Source organism: Tachypleus tridentatus, chromosome 12 (assembly GCF_004210375.1).
Source record: "Tachypleus tridentatus isolate NWPU-2018 chromosome 12, ASM421037v1, whole genome shotgun sequence".
NCBI classification, from domain to species: Eukaryota; Metazoa; Arthropoda; class Merostomata; order Xiphosura; family Limulidae; genus Tachypleus; species Tachypleus tridentatus.
Window position 1 is genome coordinate 89,563,991 of NC_134836.1, and position 16,520 is coordinate 89,580,510.

General features: G+C 31.5%; 1 protein-coding gene across 1 annotated transcript in view; it reads left to right on the top strand.

Annotated features, from left to right (window-relative positions):
• Positions 1-12,111, top strand: part of LOC143233953 (T-complex protein 1 subunit alpha-like) — a 36,468-nt gene extending 24,357 nt beyond the window's left edge. The window contains exons 6-12 of the mRNA XM_076470884.1: positions 393-574; positions 2,658-2,784; positions 5,576-5,751; positions 6,036-6,159; positions 6,830-7,022; positions 9,020-9,183; positions 11,787-12,111. Of these exons, the coding sequence (XP_076326999.1) occupies positions 393-574; positions 2,658-2,784; positions 5,576-5,751; positions 6,036-6,159; positions 6,830-7,022; positions 9,020-9,183; positions 11,787-11,967 (1,147 nt within the window). The 3' untranslated portion in view covers positions 11,968-12,111. The remainder of the gene's footprint in view (positions 1-392; positions 575-2,657; positions 2,785-5,575; positions 5,752-6,035; positions 6,160-6,829; positions 7,023-9,019; positions 9,184-11,786) is intronic.
• Positions 12,112-16,520: the final 4,409 nt, after the last annotated feature.

Consider the following 16,520-nt stretch of genomic DNA (forward strand, 5'->3'; position numbering starts at 1 on the left):
AAAATGAGTTATTACATTTGGATGCTACAGATGTACAAACGTTTTTATTTCTTTAATAAATTTATCATCCACTGTAAGAATCTAGCCAGTTATAAATACATTTAAGTGGGAAGATTTTTAATTTTTTTTACAATATATATTCTGTATAATCTTATGATAGTTTCATTAATAAGTATTTTGATATCTTATTGTTAAAAAAATTATTATAGTCAATGTAATTTGTCTTTCACTATGGAAACGGAATGGTTTATAAATATTAGTTGACAAAATGTCGTTACTCTGTTAATGAATAATGTAAGATGGGAGGGACATTGTTTAAATTAATATATGCACTTATGATGTTAAGTGTTTTATTTTTGCAGTATTGTCTATCATTCTTAATGTTCACTCAGAGATGCAGACTTTTTTGCTAACATGGTTGTTGATGCAGTATCAGCCATTAAAATCTCAGATGGTAAAGGTGGTTTCAGATATCCAATTAAAGCTGTGAACATTTTGAAAGCTCATGGACGGTGTACAAGAGAAAGCATTTTAGTTCATGGCTATGCTTTAAATTGTACTGTGGCTTCTCAAGGTACTCATGATTTTTACATCGTTTAAGCTTTTATTACTTAAGTAATAGCAATAAACCAGGTTTACTACTTGTTCATTTGGGATAGTGTTAAGAGAATTTTGAGCTTTACATATCTTGGAGGTGACATTGCAAGGTACTAGTCTACCACTAATTAATATTAATGGTTTTCTTGGATCAAAAACAATTATTTTGGTTAAAATGAGGAGCCAGCTGTAAAGTGAATAAGGTCTAAGTACTGAAAAATTCACTTAACCATCTTTAGGGATATGTTCTCTTTAGTGTTGTGTTAGATATTGAATGTTTATAAAACTAAAATTTTAAATGTATGTTTCTAAATGTCTTATTTTTTGTAACATTTTAAATGTTTTTGTGTTAAAAGTCATAATAATATAGCCAGTACTAGTTTCTTTAATGTTTGAATAAACTTGCATTGCATGGGATATGTAACATTCAATGCTGTTCTTTAGTATCCCACTGTTTTGATTTGCAATAAATTATTCAACTGCTGGCCTTAATAATTAAAAGAAACAGATTTTTGTTTTGTTTGCTTCATATAAAGCAATCTTTTTAATTTCTATTTTATTGTTGAATTTATTCTTCAATAGTTTTCACTAGCTTTTTTGCTTTTGTTATAGGGTCTGAGTATTTCTAGTGTTGTAAGCTGTATTTTAATGATCTAATTTGTTTTCTGGCTAGCAAGCATATAACAATATAGGCCTAGAACACCTGATCTGCACAGGTCAGTATATAATAGAAATATCATCCTTAAACTATAAATCAGCTCCAGAGCTAGATTACACCAAATAATGTGGTAAATATTTCCTTCAAAGGAATTTTAGACATTGGTAAGTCTCAAGCTAAATAATATCTGACCTGACTGTAGCTGTTGTAGTAGAAAAGTGGGAAAGTGTGTAGTCTTCAGAATTGTTTATTATGGGCATTCAGAACCAGGATGTAATAAGTCTAAAGTTACTGATAAAAACTGATTCCTTTTTCTGAAAATTGTGAATAAGTTGTTGTTACATAATTTTGAATGCATCTTAAAAATGATTCAATCAAAACGAGTGCTTCAATTAAAATTCTTTCATTAGATACAAAAAAAAAATCCTGTGTAAAGATTTAGCTAACAATTGTTGATTAGGAGGATTTTTAAGACCATTAGTTCATAACTGTATCTGTGATGCTCAGAATAATTAACAGAAGTAAAAGTTACTGTATTATACTTGGTTTTAGACTTATGGTGGACTTTGTTACTGGCTAATTATTCATGAATTTTATTATATACTGAAGAAAAAATAAGTTTTATTTTGACCTAAAGTTTATATTTATGCAAAAAAATGCAGTTTTTTGAGATGTAAGTTTTGTTTTTATTTTTAACCTTGGTAGTTATTTGCTTTTCAGTTAGTGAAATGTTGCTTTATGAAACCTTAAAGGGCATTTTCTTGCATTTTAAGTTTCCAGTTTTATACATCTACTGAAAAACATCACTTTAATTTATATGTGTCTATGGAAATTGTTGTTATTGTATTAAATCTGTAGTCTGATTTTTTTCAATGGGTGTTTTTTTTACAATTATCAAGTGGATTTCAGTTTACAATCTTATGTGAACCATTCGAAACAGAACCTGTTGAGACATACTGAACATTTAATGTAACTGTATTTTTATTAAAACCTTTTTCCATGTTTTTGTTAACAGATATAGCTGTCTACTTGTAAGATAGTCCAATCATGTGTAGGTTTTGAATATTCATGGTTGTATCTTAATTGAATATTGGTTTTGTTGTAGTAAAGAAGCATAATTTATATCAGTTGAGTATAGTTATTAATAAAGATAAATTTTGTTTGACAAATATTTCTTAAAAACAGTGTAACATTCATAAAAATACCCTAAGTGTAGGATCCATATGGGTGCTTGAAAAGCTATACAGTTTATGAATTCTGAAAGTTATGCCTTAAACCTCTTTCTCTCTGCTCAATGAACAAACCTTTCAAGTAGATGAAGGTTCTTACCTTTGTTTCTCAGGTTTAAAATTATTTTTGTTGCTATCAATGTTCTTTATTATAATTTTTTTTTTCATCTTAGCTATGCTTAAGAAGATTACTGGAGCTAAAGTAGCTTGTTTAGATTTTAGCCTTCAGAAGGTGAAGTTGCACCTTGGCATTCAGGTGTTAATAACAGACCCAGAAAAATTAGAAGCTATCAGAAAAAGGTCTGTAGAGCTTAGGTTGTGATTTCATTTTCATTTGTTTTATATCAAAAAATTGAAGAGTTAGTAAAAAAGATTACAAAAGTGTTAATGAAACAAAATATTTTCTTCAAGGCCCTAATTCATCCAAACATTTTCTAACCACTACCTGTAGCCATTGTTTTTTTTTGTTTTATTTTATATCCAGTTTTATTTATGCTGCCTCCAACATCAGAATAAATGCAAGGAAATTACTGCATAGTTGTTTGATTCAGAAAGCAAAAATGTGTATTAAAAGTGAGTGAACAAACACAAGTTTGAATATATGTATATATGTGGCTTTGAAGTCATAAAGTTGCTTGTTTATGGAATATTTACCATGCCATTGGTAATTAAGATATTTTTAACATTTTGACATACCTATAACAAAGGATCATTTGATTCTTCAATATTGTCTGTGCAAATCCACTTTTGAGAAAAAAAAACTTAAAACCTATATTTAATTTTTTGGGGGAATTATGAATCCCCTTATCAAGACCATGTGTGTTGCTAGTCTCCACTACTGCTGCTGAAGCTTTTTTTAAATTCTTGAGTTTGTTTCATTTTGTTGTGTTCAGAGAAATTAGAGGTGTTTAACTTATCACCCCTCTCTCTTCAAGGTAATCTTGTGAATCTAAATAAAATCCTCTTACCTTTCTTTTCTCAAGAAAAAACAAGATAGACATCTTGACTTGTCTTGATGTGATAAACCTGTCATCCCTGGAGTTGTCTCTGAACCTCTTCTAGGTATTCTAAATAGGTATCCTCTTGTAGATCTGTAAGTTAAACTATATGCAGTAGTTCAAATGTTGCATTAAAACAGAAATTTTTATTTAGAAATAATTCTCTGACTTGTAATTAACGTGTCAGTAAGTATACCCTTCAATTCAGTTAGCATTAGCTTTCCTACTTGGAACAAAAGGCTGATTTAATGATTTGATTTGTTTATCCATCATTTGTGATAAGATCCTTATCTTCTATCATGCAAGGCCTAGCACAGCTAGATAGTTTGGCTGCTTGACTCACAATCTGTGGGTTGCAGGTTTGGATTCCCTTCTCACTAAACGTGCTTGCTTTTTCAGCTGTGAGGCTGTTATTATGTGATGTTCAATCCCACTAACGTTGGTAAGAGTATCTTGAGTTTGTGGTAGGTGGTAATGACTAGTTACCTTCCCTCTAATCTTTCATTGCTAAAGTTGATATGGCTAAAGTAGATAGCCCTCATGTAGCTTTGCACAAATTCTAAACAAACCAAAATAGTTGTTCTATTGAGTGGCTTCCCAAGTATATACAAAACAATCGCACTGTTGAGTGCCTTCCCAACTAAATTATAAACCATACCAAAACAATATTGCTTCTAGGATGCATATTTTGTGTATTTATGTTGTCTTGATTGCCACTAGCACAAAATGATTTGTTTATTATTTGTGCCTGCCTTTTGAAATGTATTATAAATTACTTTGTAGTAATAGATTGTGTTTGTAACTAAAACTTTGAACAATAATTATTTCATTTTGATATGCAAAGGAATAATGTAATTGGCTACATTTGATACCATTTGGTTTTGCAGTAATTTCTTTGTTATGGGATATTGATGTTTGAAAGTGGTGTCAAAATAAATGGTATAAAGATATTCAAACAGTTTAGTTTCAAAAAATGACTACATTTTTCATAAAAATGATGCAAAAATAGAAATAAAGGGAAGCTTGAGAGGACAATTCCAATTTAAGTGTTGTCAGTGAATGCATAGATGCTTTCAATACATACACAGATTGCAATGATTCAATTTACTGTTTCTTCAAGTAAACCTGACTTGATCATGCAGTGCTTTTGTGACTTGTAAAGTTAATACCTATTTCATTACATAGATGGCTAACTTTCTGGAAATCAGTATGAGACTGGGCCCACTTGAGAATATTTCTAGAAGCAACACCCACAAATACACCAATTCCATATGTTTCTACTTTCCAAATAACATTCTTAAAAAAAAATTAATAGATCAGTGAGAGAATTTTCTTGTAGAGACTCATGCTGGTTTTGTTATGACATCATATTTTACTAAGATTTTGGAAAGTTTCTTTTGTTAAACTATCTAGAATTATTTTTTTTCTGCAGCACAGGTAAGACTTAACTGGTGTATAATTTGCATGGCAACTGTTATCACCTTCTTTGAAAATAGGTGTAGCACTAGCAGTTCTTCAATCCTTGGATGTCTGCTCACTATCTATTAGTAAATAACAGAATATTAACCTTAGGTTTATTTTGAGGGAGGAAATTTTTAGTGGGTGAGATGAAAACATTCATTCATGAGTATCTTCTTAAACATAGTAAGACTAAGACTTAAGAAATTTATGTATTATGCTTTAATAATTATACTTTTTCTATCCATACACTATAATTCAAGTCCAAATATGACTTGCTTATCACATATTGAAATACGAGTTAAGGGCAAAAGAAGTTTTTTAGCACACATTTGGTTTACTGTAATGTTCAATCATGTAAAATATTATAATTACATGGCATAATATAATGGGTATTAAAAATGATGCATAGAATAAATTTAAATTTTGGAAACATTTTGTATTGATTTGGCAAGATGTTGAGGCATTATAAGAATAGATTGTTATCTCTAAGAGCAGGATTTTGGGTGGGTTTAGGTTTCTCTTTTAAAACTGATTTGTCGTAAGTAAGAGTACCTATTATTTAAGTACAATTGTTTTATATGATTTTACAATAAAGATTACTGCTGATGAAATAATGTTTTGTCATATTTCAGGGAGAGTGATATTACTAAGGAAAGAATAGAAAAGATTTTGGCTGCAGGAGCTAATGTCATTTTAACCTCAGGAGGAATTGATGACTTGTGTTTAAAGTATTTTGTTGAATGTGGAGCCATGGCGGTTCGGAGGGTTAAAAAGATTGATCTGAAGAGAATAGCCAAAGCTACTGGAGGTTTGTTTATATTTTAAGGAATGATGCAGGTCACATAAGAGTAAATACCATTTTATTAACGAGTCAACAGTAAGTTATGCTATAAAAAGGTTGTTCTGAAAACTACAAAGATTGTGTGTGAAGAATTGGTCCTATGCAAGCCATGTTCATTCTTTGTGATTCATAACTTGAAAATAGTGGACCACCCAGAACTTAGAAATATTTTGATTAGGAGAGTAACATTGCTTGAGGTGTATGTAAAATTTTAGAACACTGCAAGCCTGATAGTTTGGTTCTTTTTCTAGCTCAACTGATGCAGTCTCTAGTAAACACAGATAGCGAGGAGAGTTTTGATGCTTCCATGTTGGGAGAAGCTGATGAGGTTGTGCAAGAGAGAATCTGTGATGATGAACTAATTCTGTTGAAAGGGCAAGTTATTTGAGTATAAAAATACTAAGATATTTGATTTTTTTTTTAATGGGCATTCTTGTAATTTAATGAAAATTGCACATATGCAGAAAATGAGAGATATAACCACCAATTGCATAGATAAAGATAAGTGAATAGGATGAGCATGTACTGTTTCATGTCTGAATCGGTGAAATATATCTGATTTAAGAAACAACAAAAAATATGAATATTCTTTAGTTGAAATGAATGTGTGGAATTTCCTTATTTACACTAATTAAGACATGACACTGAATTCAGATTTTAAGTCCACAAACGTCACTTGTAATGACACTAAACACTGTGCATGTGTGTGTGTGTGTGTGGTAAATTAACATTTGGTGAGTGGCAATAAAGTTTCAAGCTTTGGGTAAGTAAATAAAACTGGTTTACTTTAATGCTGTGATGTAAATTTAACGGTCTTTCTATAAAGTCTCAGTTCTGTACTTCTGGAGTGCAATAAATGTTTCTATTCATGTGTGAAAGAAATTTATCTGGCTTAAAGAGTTGTGTATAGTTTCAGGATGTACAATTTATTTTTAAACTATTGCATATAAGAATATTTGTTATCAAATTATCTTTTTTTTGTGAAGTTTACTATTTTATTATATATTTAAATAATTTTTTAGGATGTAATATTTTCTTTCTTTAGCCCAAAAGCTCACACTGCTAGCTCTATTATTTTAAGAGGAGCAAATGATACTTTTGTGGATGAGATGGAGAGATCCATCCATGATTCTTTGTGTGTTGTGAAGCGTGTGATGGAATCAAAGAGCGTTGTTCCCGGTGGTGGAGCTGTTGAGACAGCTTTGTCAATTTTTCTAGAAAATTTTGCTACGTCATTAGTAAGTGAATCATTTCACATATAGTTTATGTAAGTGTAGTAACACCAGTTTTCAAATAATCTGTTAAATCTTGTTAAAACCTTTGTCATTTGAGTAAATGTTGAGGGCTGAAAATTCACTGTTTCAAGTGAATTTATGTAAGAAGTGTTACAGTTAGTTTTCTGCAACAGAATATTTGTAGTTAAATGTGTTATTTTGAATGTTCTATGTAGGTACATTTATATTAAATCTTTGGAAGCAAGTTATTTTATCTTTGTATTATTGCAACTGTTAAATATTTCACCTTGCTTATTTAAAGAATGTTAATAGATTTTTATCAGAATACAACACAAATTACCTTTTTTCTTTTTACAATATTATATTAAGCTTGTATCTTGTAAATTTGTGTGCAAACAAGTATTCTGGATTATGTAAACAACATAGACATGATAAATAGTGTCTTGTGGGCTGCTTCTGTCTGATTTTTGGAGACTATTTTTCACTATACGTAGTTCTTGACACAATTTGGAGCAGTCCATATAAAACTGACTATTCAGCAAGCAAAGCTTTTAATAGTGTACTAACACACATATCATTGGGCTTTTGCTTTACAATCAGTTCCAAAATTAAAGCAACTAATGCCTCAAAGTTAATAGTTATAGTAATATTTTACAAATCGTCTATGTATAGAAGTTCTTCCAGTTAATTAATTTTCTAAGTGTTGTATGGTGCTGCATGACGTAGTTCCCAGTAATTCATAAATTTCAGTCATACAATGAATACTATATGTATTTATACATTTATCATTTGAGTTCCCAAAATATCTTGGAACACTGTTTTTCTTTCTAGATTTCAAAAAGGGGGTAGCTTACCTTCCAGAAGTGTTTGTGCTGCTAGATGTCACAGATTTTGATTAATATTTTCACATTTTAAATGTTCTATATTTTGCAGGTTTTTTAGAAAGCAGGGTTTCAAACAAATATAAATGGATATGGGTGTCAGTGAAGTACATTTAATGAATTGTTCTGATAATCAGAAGGACAGAACCCAAAAATCGGTATTTGTAACTACAAAATATAAAATATCAGTTTCTTTGTGAGAATATGTAGGATAGTTAGGTGGAGTTTATATTCAGTTTTGTTAGAAACTCCCGTGTGTTTCAAGGTACATACTTGTAAGTGGTGAGAAGTCTGGGTTATGTGGATGGCTTTACAACTACCATATGTATAGTTACTTACAATCTTTAAATGTAAGTGAAGGTAAAATGTCTTTTGTTAAAAAAACAATGCCACTGATACAAAGTGATGACATGAATATAATCCAGAGTTTAATCTAGAGATAGAATGACTCAAGCAGTCTGGGTTGATTTTAATAATAGACTCGACAAGCTACCCGGGGACTTCTAACATTAGAGTAAGTTCTGTATTGCCTTCATGTCATCACTTTGTATTGATATATAATTTTTGTAACAAAAGTTTTTTATCTTTACTCTTACATTCAAAAGTCAAATGTGCATGTGATAGCTGTAAAACCACCTTCATAGGCAAGGCTTCTTGCTACTTGTAGATGCACACCTTTGAAACACATGGGAGTTTGTAATAGAACTGTGCTTAAACTTCAAATTACAGCCTCTGAAATAAGAATGCTGGGCCTAGCCTAATCTGTAATCTTCTGATAACAGTTGTTTAATATTGATTTGCCAGTATTAACTTGGTGGTAAGTTGAACAGGTAAAATGAAAAAAACAACTTAGATTCAGATTAGAAGACTTTAACATTTTTAGCTTGTACAACAAAATTACTTTGAAAATATTTCAGTTATTTCAAATACAAAGTGCCAGAAAGACATGTTTTTAGATGAGGTAGAAGATGTCTTGTTAAGCACGGGTTCAAATGATATTGAAACGACTGTTTCATTATAACCCAACACAACACAGTAAATGTAAATAAGCATCCTTTTATGGAAAACAGTATTCTGTTACTTATATTTTATGTATATTAGATGTTTCAAATATTCCAGAGTTCCCGAGAACAGTTAGCAATAGCTGAGTATGCTAAGTCTCTACTAGTGATTCCTAAAACTCTGACTGTTAATGCTGCTAAAGATGCTACAGAACTAGTGGCAAAGCTACGAGCCTATCACAACAGCTGTCAGACAAAACCTGAGCATGCCCACTTAAAATGGTGGGTTCTCCCCTTTTTTTCATCATGATCCTCTTTTAAAACATTTTGAATTAAAATTGTAGATATGTCATACTTTTTTTTTTTTTTCAAACTAAAATTTGATTTCAGAAGTGCAAAAATTTGTTAATTGTTTTCCTGTATACATCTGTAATAACCTTAGTGAACCTAATTTACCTTGAAGTCTGGAAATTACATCTGTGTGTATTAATAATGTGATTATTAAATGTTTCCTCATTCTCAAACTCTGATAAATGCCAAATGTCTTACAGACAAAGGGACCTTTAAGTAATGTTTTCCTTTAAAGCAATAAAACGTTTTGGAACTTTGTAGTAGATTCATTACTTGCACAATGTAACAAAAATTTTGTTCCTGGATAGTATGTTTTATTTCTTAATTGCTTATGGTGTGAAATTACAGAAAATAGCCATTATTCCCTTCAAACTTTGCTTTTGTGACCTGGATAATGAAATTTAAAAGTTAACATTTTCTATGTAAAAACAGGCAAATTTGCACATTTTCATTTACATAAGGTGTGAATTAAACAACATATGAATCAAGAATTACATGTATTTATACTAAAGTTATACAAAAATGTTAAGAAATGAGTAGTGTTTTCGAGATTTGTGACTGTAATGTAAATAACGTTCATGTATCAACCTAAGGCTCAGCATGGCCAGGTGGGTTAAGGTGTTCGACTCTTATTCAGAGGGTCACAGGTTTGAATCCCGATCGCACACCAAACATGCTCGCCCTTTCAGATGTGGGGGTGTAGTAATGTGTCAGTCAATTCCACTATTTGTCAGTAAAAGTGTAGCCCAAGAGTTGGTGGTGGGTGGTGGTGACCAGCTGCCTACCCTATTGTCTAAATTAGGTACAGCTAGCACAAATAGCTCTCAAGTAGCTTTGTGCAAAATTCGAGAACAAACAAACACGTATCAGCCCCCAAATATAGTCTCCCATCATGTTTTTGTTATACACACCCAGGTCACAAAAGCAAAGCTTGAAGAGAAAAATAAGTCTTTTCCATTTACTTTAGGCATAAGCAATTGGGAAATAACACTTTCTGCCCAGGAACAGGGAAAAGTAAAAATTTTGTTATGTAGTGTTATCACAAATAGAGTAAAACATCTTTGTATATTGCTACAGAATAAAGCTTTTTGTTGTTGTTGTTTTTTGTTTTCTTTACAAATTTTTACCTGAAATCTTTATGTATTTCAGCTCTTCTTTCTGTATAAATTTAAACAAGAGGGAATCCTCAATAGCTGCAGCACTTAATTTTTTTGGACAGGATTAGAGGAAATTAATCTAAGATTTTTTTTCCCCTCTTTATTTGCTATATTATGCACCAGCAACACAAAGTATGGGGTGCAGATATGTGCAGTTTTATTTTATTACTCATCAGGGTCTCTACCAGCCTACCCTTAAATTGATAATCTTCTAGGCAGAATTAAATTAACTTAACCTGTGAAGACCTTGAATGTAATCAAATACATCAGTGAAAAGGGTTTTGCTTCTTGAGTCTGAAAGTTTAATTACATCTTAGACCATTTGAGGTGATGGAGATATGACCTAAAAGTGTGTACCTGAAAAAAACTGAACTATTCTATGAACAGGTTAATCGGGACATACTTGGGAATTATGTTTGGACATCATTCAAAGTTTTGAAATGTCTGTTTGCACTGTGTGTAAAGTATTTTGGTGGTTTGTTTTTTGTTTGACTTTTCTTTTACACACTTGGGAGATTTTACTATATACCAATAAAACATTCTGCAAAATAAACTATAACAAAGTTTTTATAATGGACAGTGCTGGTCTGATATCCCCCAAACCAGACAAGTTTCAGCATTTGTAAACTTCCTAATTTCAGAAAACCCAAATTTTTTGTATAACAAAAAACACATTCTGCATGTATTAGTCAATTACAACTTAAGTGGAAAGATTAGTCAAAAACGAATTTTTTTTTTATTTGTGCATGACAAGATTGTACTACATCTTGAGACAGTGTTTGATTTAAAAGTCAGTAAAAGGACATAAACTGCAAGTAACCAATGTCACTTACCCTTTGTAACTGTATTGATTAAATTGTTTTTATTCTAAAATCTGAAGCCAATTAAAAACAAAGATTCAGTCTTTATTTTTGTTTCTCATTGAACACTAATGAAATTAAATGGATTGAGACTTTTCACTTTCATCACCTATCAAGACTGACATCTGTTGAATATGACTGTGTGTTGTAGTTTAGTTTACATGTATAAATATTTCAGACAATGCAATATTGCTGTATATTTTCCTTAAATGTAAATCTAAAGAACTTAAGTATGCACGTATGTGTTTTGTGATGTCTTGTATATAGTAGTTATGAGAAACTTGCTGCTCGTGTTTATAGACACTTGAACTACTAGCTCTGAGTAAATAAAATTTAAATATTACTTTAACTTTTCTTGGATATTTCTAGGTAAAATATAAACCACATAGGAATTCTGAACTTTGTACTCTAACTGTTTAGTTAGATTGCTCTGAATACTTTCATGTAACTTTTGAGTGAAAAGATGTCATAACTTTCACTAGTTTCAAGCATATTTCTCATCTACTTTTCTCAAAAGGGTTGGTCTTAACCTGTCTGAGGGTACAGTCTGTGACAATAGAAAAGCTGGAGTCCTAGAACCTGCTATTTCCAAGATCAAGTCACTGAAGTTTGCAACGGAAGCTGCTATTACTATTCTTCGTATTGATGATCTAATTAAGCTTCATCCGGAGAAGAAACGTAATAGGGACATGGATTAAATGTACAACTAGCCTAGAAAAATAGTGTTAAAAGTGTAAATGTGCCATTTAAAGCCTTTGTTATACCTTTTTAAGTGCATTGAGTGATTAACGTAATAACTATCCTTGTATGTTTAACAAATAAAGGTTCTGTCAGAGAGACGATGCAAGTTCTTGTTTCTGTAATACTAGTCGGTTCTTACAATTTGAACATGTATATTATTTTTTTTAATTAAAATTTTTCTTTCTGGTTATGCTGATTGATAAATTGAATTCTTTTTAGGAGCTCTTGATTGAAATTAATTTGTTTAACTTCTTCAAAATAACTAATTTTTATGTTTATGGTGTAAAAAAAAACTGACACTGAAATTTAACGATAGTTTTTTGTTGTTGTTTTTTTATTAGAAATAAACTTCTATGTCAAGATGTAAAATAATTAACGTCCATAATCAGTTTTTGGTACATCGCTAATGGCAGCTGACGTATTACAAATACACAGGTGCTTAAGAAGTTTAGATTTATAGGGAATATAAACGGCATATCTTTTAAAATTCAACAAACATATTACTAGTGTTAGTTGTGCATATTTCAGGAAATAACCATGATGGCACAGTATACTGAGAATTTATATGTGCGAAGCTGTTAATAGCATACAATTTGAATAATAAATAAATTAAGAATAAATTGTGCATTTTTCTCTTGGGTCTAGACTTTGGAACATTCTGTATTTGTTGTGGTATGAAGTTGACATAGCCAATGACTAAAAAAACTGAACGTGTTAAATTATAGCTTTTTAAATATTATAAAAACAACAACAAACAGTATTTCGGAAATATTCTGGAAAGTTTTGTATGGAAGCTTCTATTTTAATAATTAAGAATTTTACACGTTTATCACAATTACTTACAAGGAAAAGGTGTACAGAATTTAGTAAACTTCATTAGGGCAGTTTTACTAATGTGAATGTATACTCCACACTGAGCTGAAAATGGTAAATTATATATTGTGTTTTATGGCAGCGTCATAGCCAGGTATGAAATCGTGGGTATGACCAAAGCTATGATGGAAGGTAGGAGGTACTCGTAACCTCAGAGCGAAGTTATAGGAAGTTAAAAACAAAAGTGCTTTATAATACGTACGTGGGCGTGGGAACCGTTGTGTGATCTCAGATATGGTAGGCCTGATTGAGAAGAAGACACCATGGCTTACTCAGTCCCACCCATGGTTAAATAACTACCTTTCATAACAAACTTTTATGACGTGTTTTAATTGTAATTATATTTCAATTTTGTATTCAATTCGTGTGTATAATGATTTCCACCACCACCACTACCTATTATTGTGTTTGGAGATACTGAAAAGTACGTTACACTTGGAAACCTAAATCATCTGTTATTGAAAATTATACAGACAACTTTTATTGCCAATAACAACTTCGAAGTAAACGGCATTACTTTATATTTTATAAAATTGCTTTCAGTGATGTTTGGTATCTATTTAACAAGCAACGTAAATCTTTTCACCTAGAGATAATGAGCCTAGCGTGACCTAACAAATATGACACTTAAACTGCATCAACACAACTATGGGGTCTTTATAATGTGACAGTTGATTCTACTATTTGCAGATTAGTAGTCTTTCTTCTAGTTTACCACTTCAAAATTCACCTTTTGAGAATCTTGGGCATCTGATTAATTTTTTTTTTATCATTTGTTTCGAAATTTCACGCAAAGCTACTCCAAGGCTATCTACGCTAGCCGTCCCTAATTTTAACAGTGTAAGACCAGAAGGAAGGCAACCAGTCATCACCGGCAACTCTTGCGCTACTCTTTTACCAACGAAGAGTGGGATTGACCGTCACATTATAAAGTCCCCACGGCTGAAAAGGCGAGTATGTTTGGTGTGATGGAGATTCAAACCCGCGACCCACGGATTACGAGTCGAGTGCCTTAACCACCTGGCCATGCCAGGCCAACTGTTTGTGTTGAAAGTGTGACACCATACATACTGCTTTCAGCTTTGAAAGTCTGGCATGACTTTAAAAGTTTGAGTATTTTTGTTTATTATTTTATTTAAACATTTTCTATTCCATAGGGAAAAAATGTAATACCCCAAGAAATATGAAATAATCCAGTATTTCCAAGAATACTTCTGGGTACAAGAATAGACATTTTTTTACATAAATTATCAGTTTTAAAAGAACGTGAAAATAGTTATGTCCATGTTCGAAAAATTACCAGCTGTGCCCACATTAGAATATTGGGCAGTTCTTGTGAACAGAACACAATGTGTTCTGAATTTTTGTAATAAACAATCTTTAACTAGTTATCAATGCATAAACTGTCATATGTATCTAAATAATAGAGCTGTTTAATGTAATTGTTTCATCTGTTTTTCGCAAATTTTAGTTTAAAGTTCTAACTTTAGGGAGACGTAATTGGATATGGTTCAGAGAAGAACTAATATGATGGTTATCTTATAGAGATAAGCTAAGATCTCTTTACCGAGTTATTACCGTTTGTTTTTTTAAAATTTCGCGCAAAGCTACTCGAGGGCTATCTTCGCTGGCCGTCCCTAATTTAGCAGTGTAAGACTAGAGGGAAGGCAGCTAGTCCTCACCACCCACTGCCAACTCTTGGACTATTCTTTTACCAACGAATAGTGGGATTGACCATAACATAATAACGCCTCCAAGGCTGAAAGGGCGAGCATGTTTGGCGCGGCAGGGATGCGAACCCGCGACCCTCAGATTACGAGACGCACGCCTTAACCCACCTGGCCATGCCGGGCCAGTTATCATCGGTACTAATGGAAGCTGGCACTTCATAGGTCTTTTAGAAAGGAAGTTGACGATTTCATAAAAATTATTGGATGGATATAATTTCTTTCTGTTCTCAAGAGTGGGAGTACAAGGACAACCATGAAGTATCAAATGGCTCGTTTTTTATATTCTATATACCTAAATGAACGGCTCTAACATATAATTGTACTCATAATCCCGAATTCGCAACTCAACCAGGCAAATATCTCTAAATCGTATAATTCAATTTTCATATGCTCAGACTTGATAGAACTACTTTCAGTTTTTTGATAGTTATAAACAGTATAGTTAAGGCTTAGGCTTGAATAATCCAAAACCATCACACAAACTAAAACTTATTTTGAAATAACATTCAGAGATTTTGTCAATGTTCTATTTTGACCTTCTTTTTCTGTGTATTCTTGGCTAGAGACTTGTATATTTCAGCACAAATAATCAGAAATACCAAAACAATTTTGAAAATGCGTGTTGAGTAATAACTACTTCCAATATAAAGTAGTGGTGAAATAGCATATATCAAAAATTCATTCAAACATTTCCGTTCGTGGTTATGAGGTCATTTTACAGCATGACTATGCAGGAACACATTCTGCAAAAATGATTTAGAACAAAACCAGAGGTTTAAATTGGTAAATCCTGCCTCACCCTCCATATTCTCTTTAGGTTGTCCCTTCAGATTTCTATTTATTTAGATCTATGCAGCTCTTTCTCACCGATAAAACCTTTCCAGAAGTATTAATGGCATTAAAATTGCTCTCTTGTAATTATTCTTCTCAAAGTGAGCTTCCAAACTGGAAGATTGATTGAAAGATGTCGCATTGTGATTAATAATAATGAAAATTACGTAACTGAAATATTTCTGCTGTATAAGGATAGAAACGGTGTTATTTTCCGAACTTCTAACATCATATTTTAAAATTTAATTTGTATATTAATATTAATACAGTTTTCAACTCTATAGCCTATTCTGACACTGTGTGCAAAAGTAATTTTGGATATGCGGTTTTCCAGAAATCCAAGTAAATCTGGAAGTAATCGCCAAAAAATTCTGTTGAAAATGGCAAACATTTTCTTAACAAGTTTTTGTTTATTTTCTTGTAATTAAACATAAAACTACACAATAGACTAAATATGTTCTGTTTATCACGGGTATTGAATCCGTTTTTTAGCGTTGTAAGTTGGTACACATACTTCTGTACAATCGTTATATTTTAATAGAGAAACAAATTTTACCTAATTTTAAAAGTCAATTCTTAACAATTCAGTGAATTTTTTATATTAAAGAAGTAATTGGTGATGATTCACATTGTTGCTGCCTCCAGTAACATAGCGATATGTCTGCGGACTCACAACACTATAAATCGCGTTTTGATACCCATGTTGCGCAGAGCATAGATAGCCCATTGCGTAACTTCAAACAATCAAACACACATATATATTGTTGCTATTAAATCTCAAATCATTATTGGTTCCTACAATAAATATCACATACACGATGGTGTGGTAATAAGTTACTTAACAATTTATTAAATGAATACAGTGAAAAGTACACTAGATAAATAATCGCGGTTTATATGTGTTTTGTGCATAATAGTTAAGTTTTTAAAAAATACTTTTCTTCAGGTACATAATAATTACAACTGAATATTGAATAATATGGAATGTATTTGATCATATTATAATGTGATAATCTAAAAAGAAAAAAATCAACAGTGAATTTGATATCATAAGAAATTCCTAAATTCCTGGATCG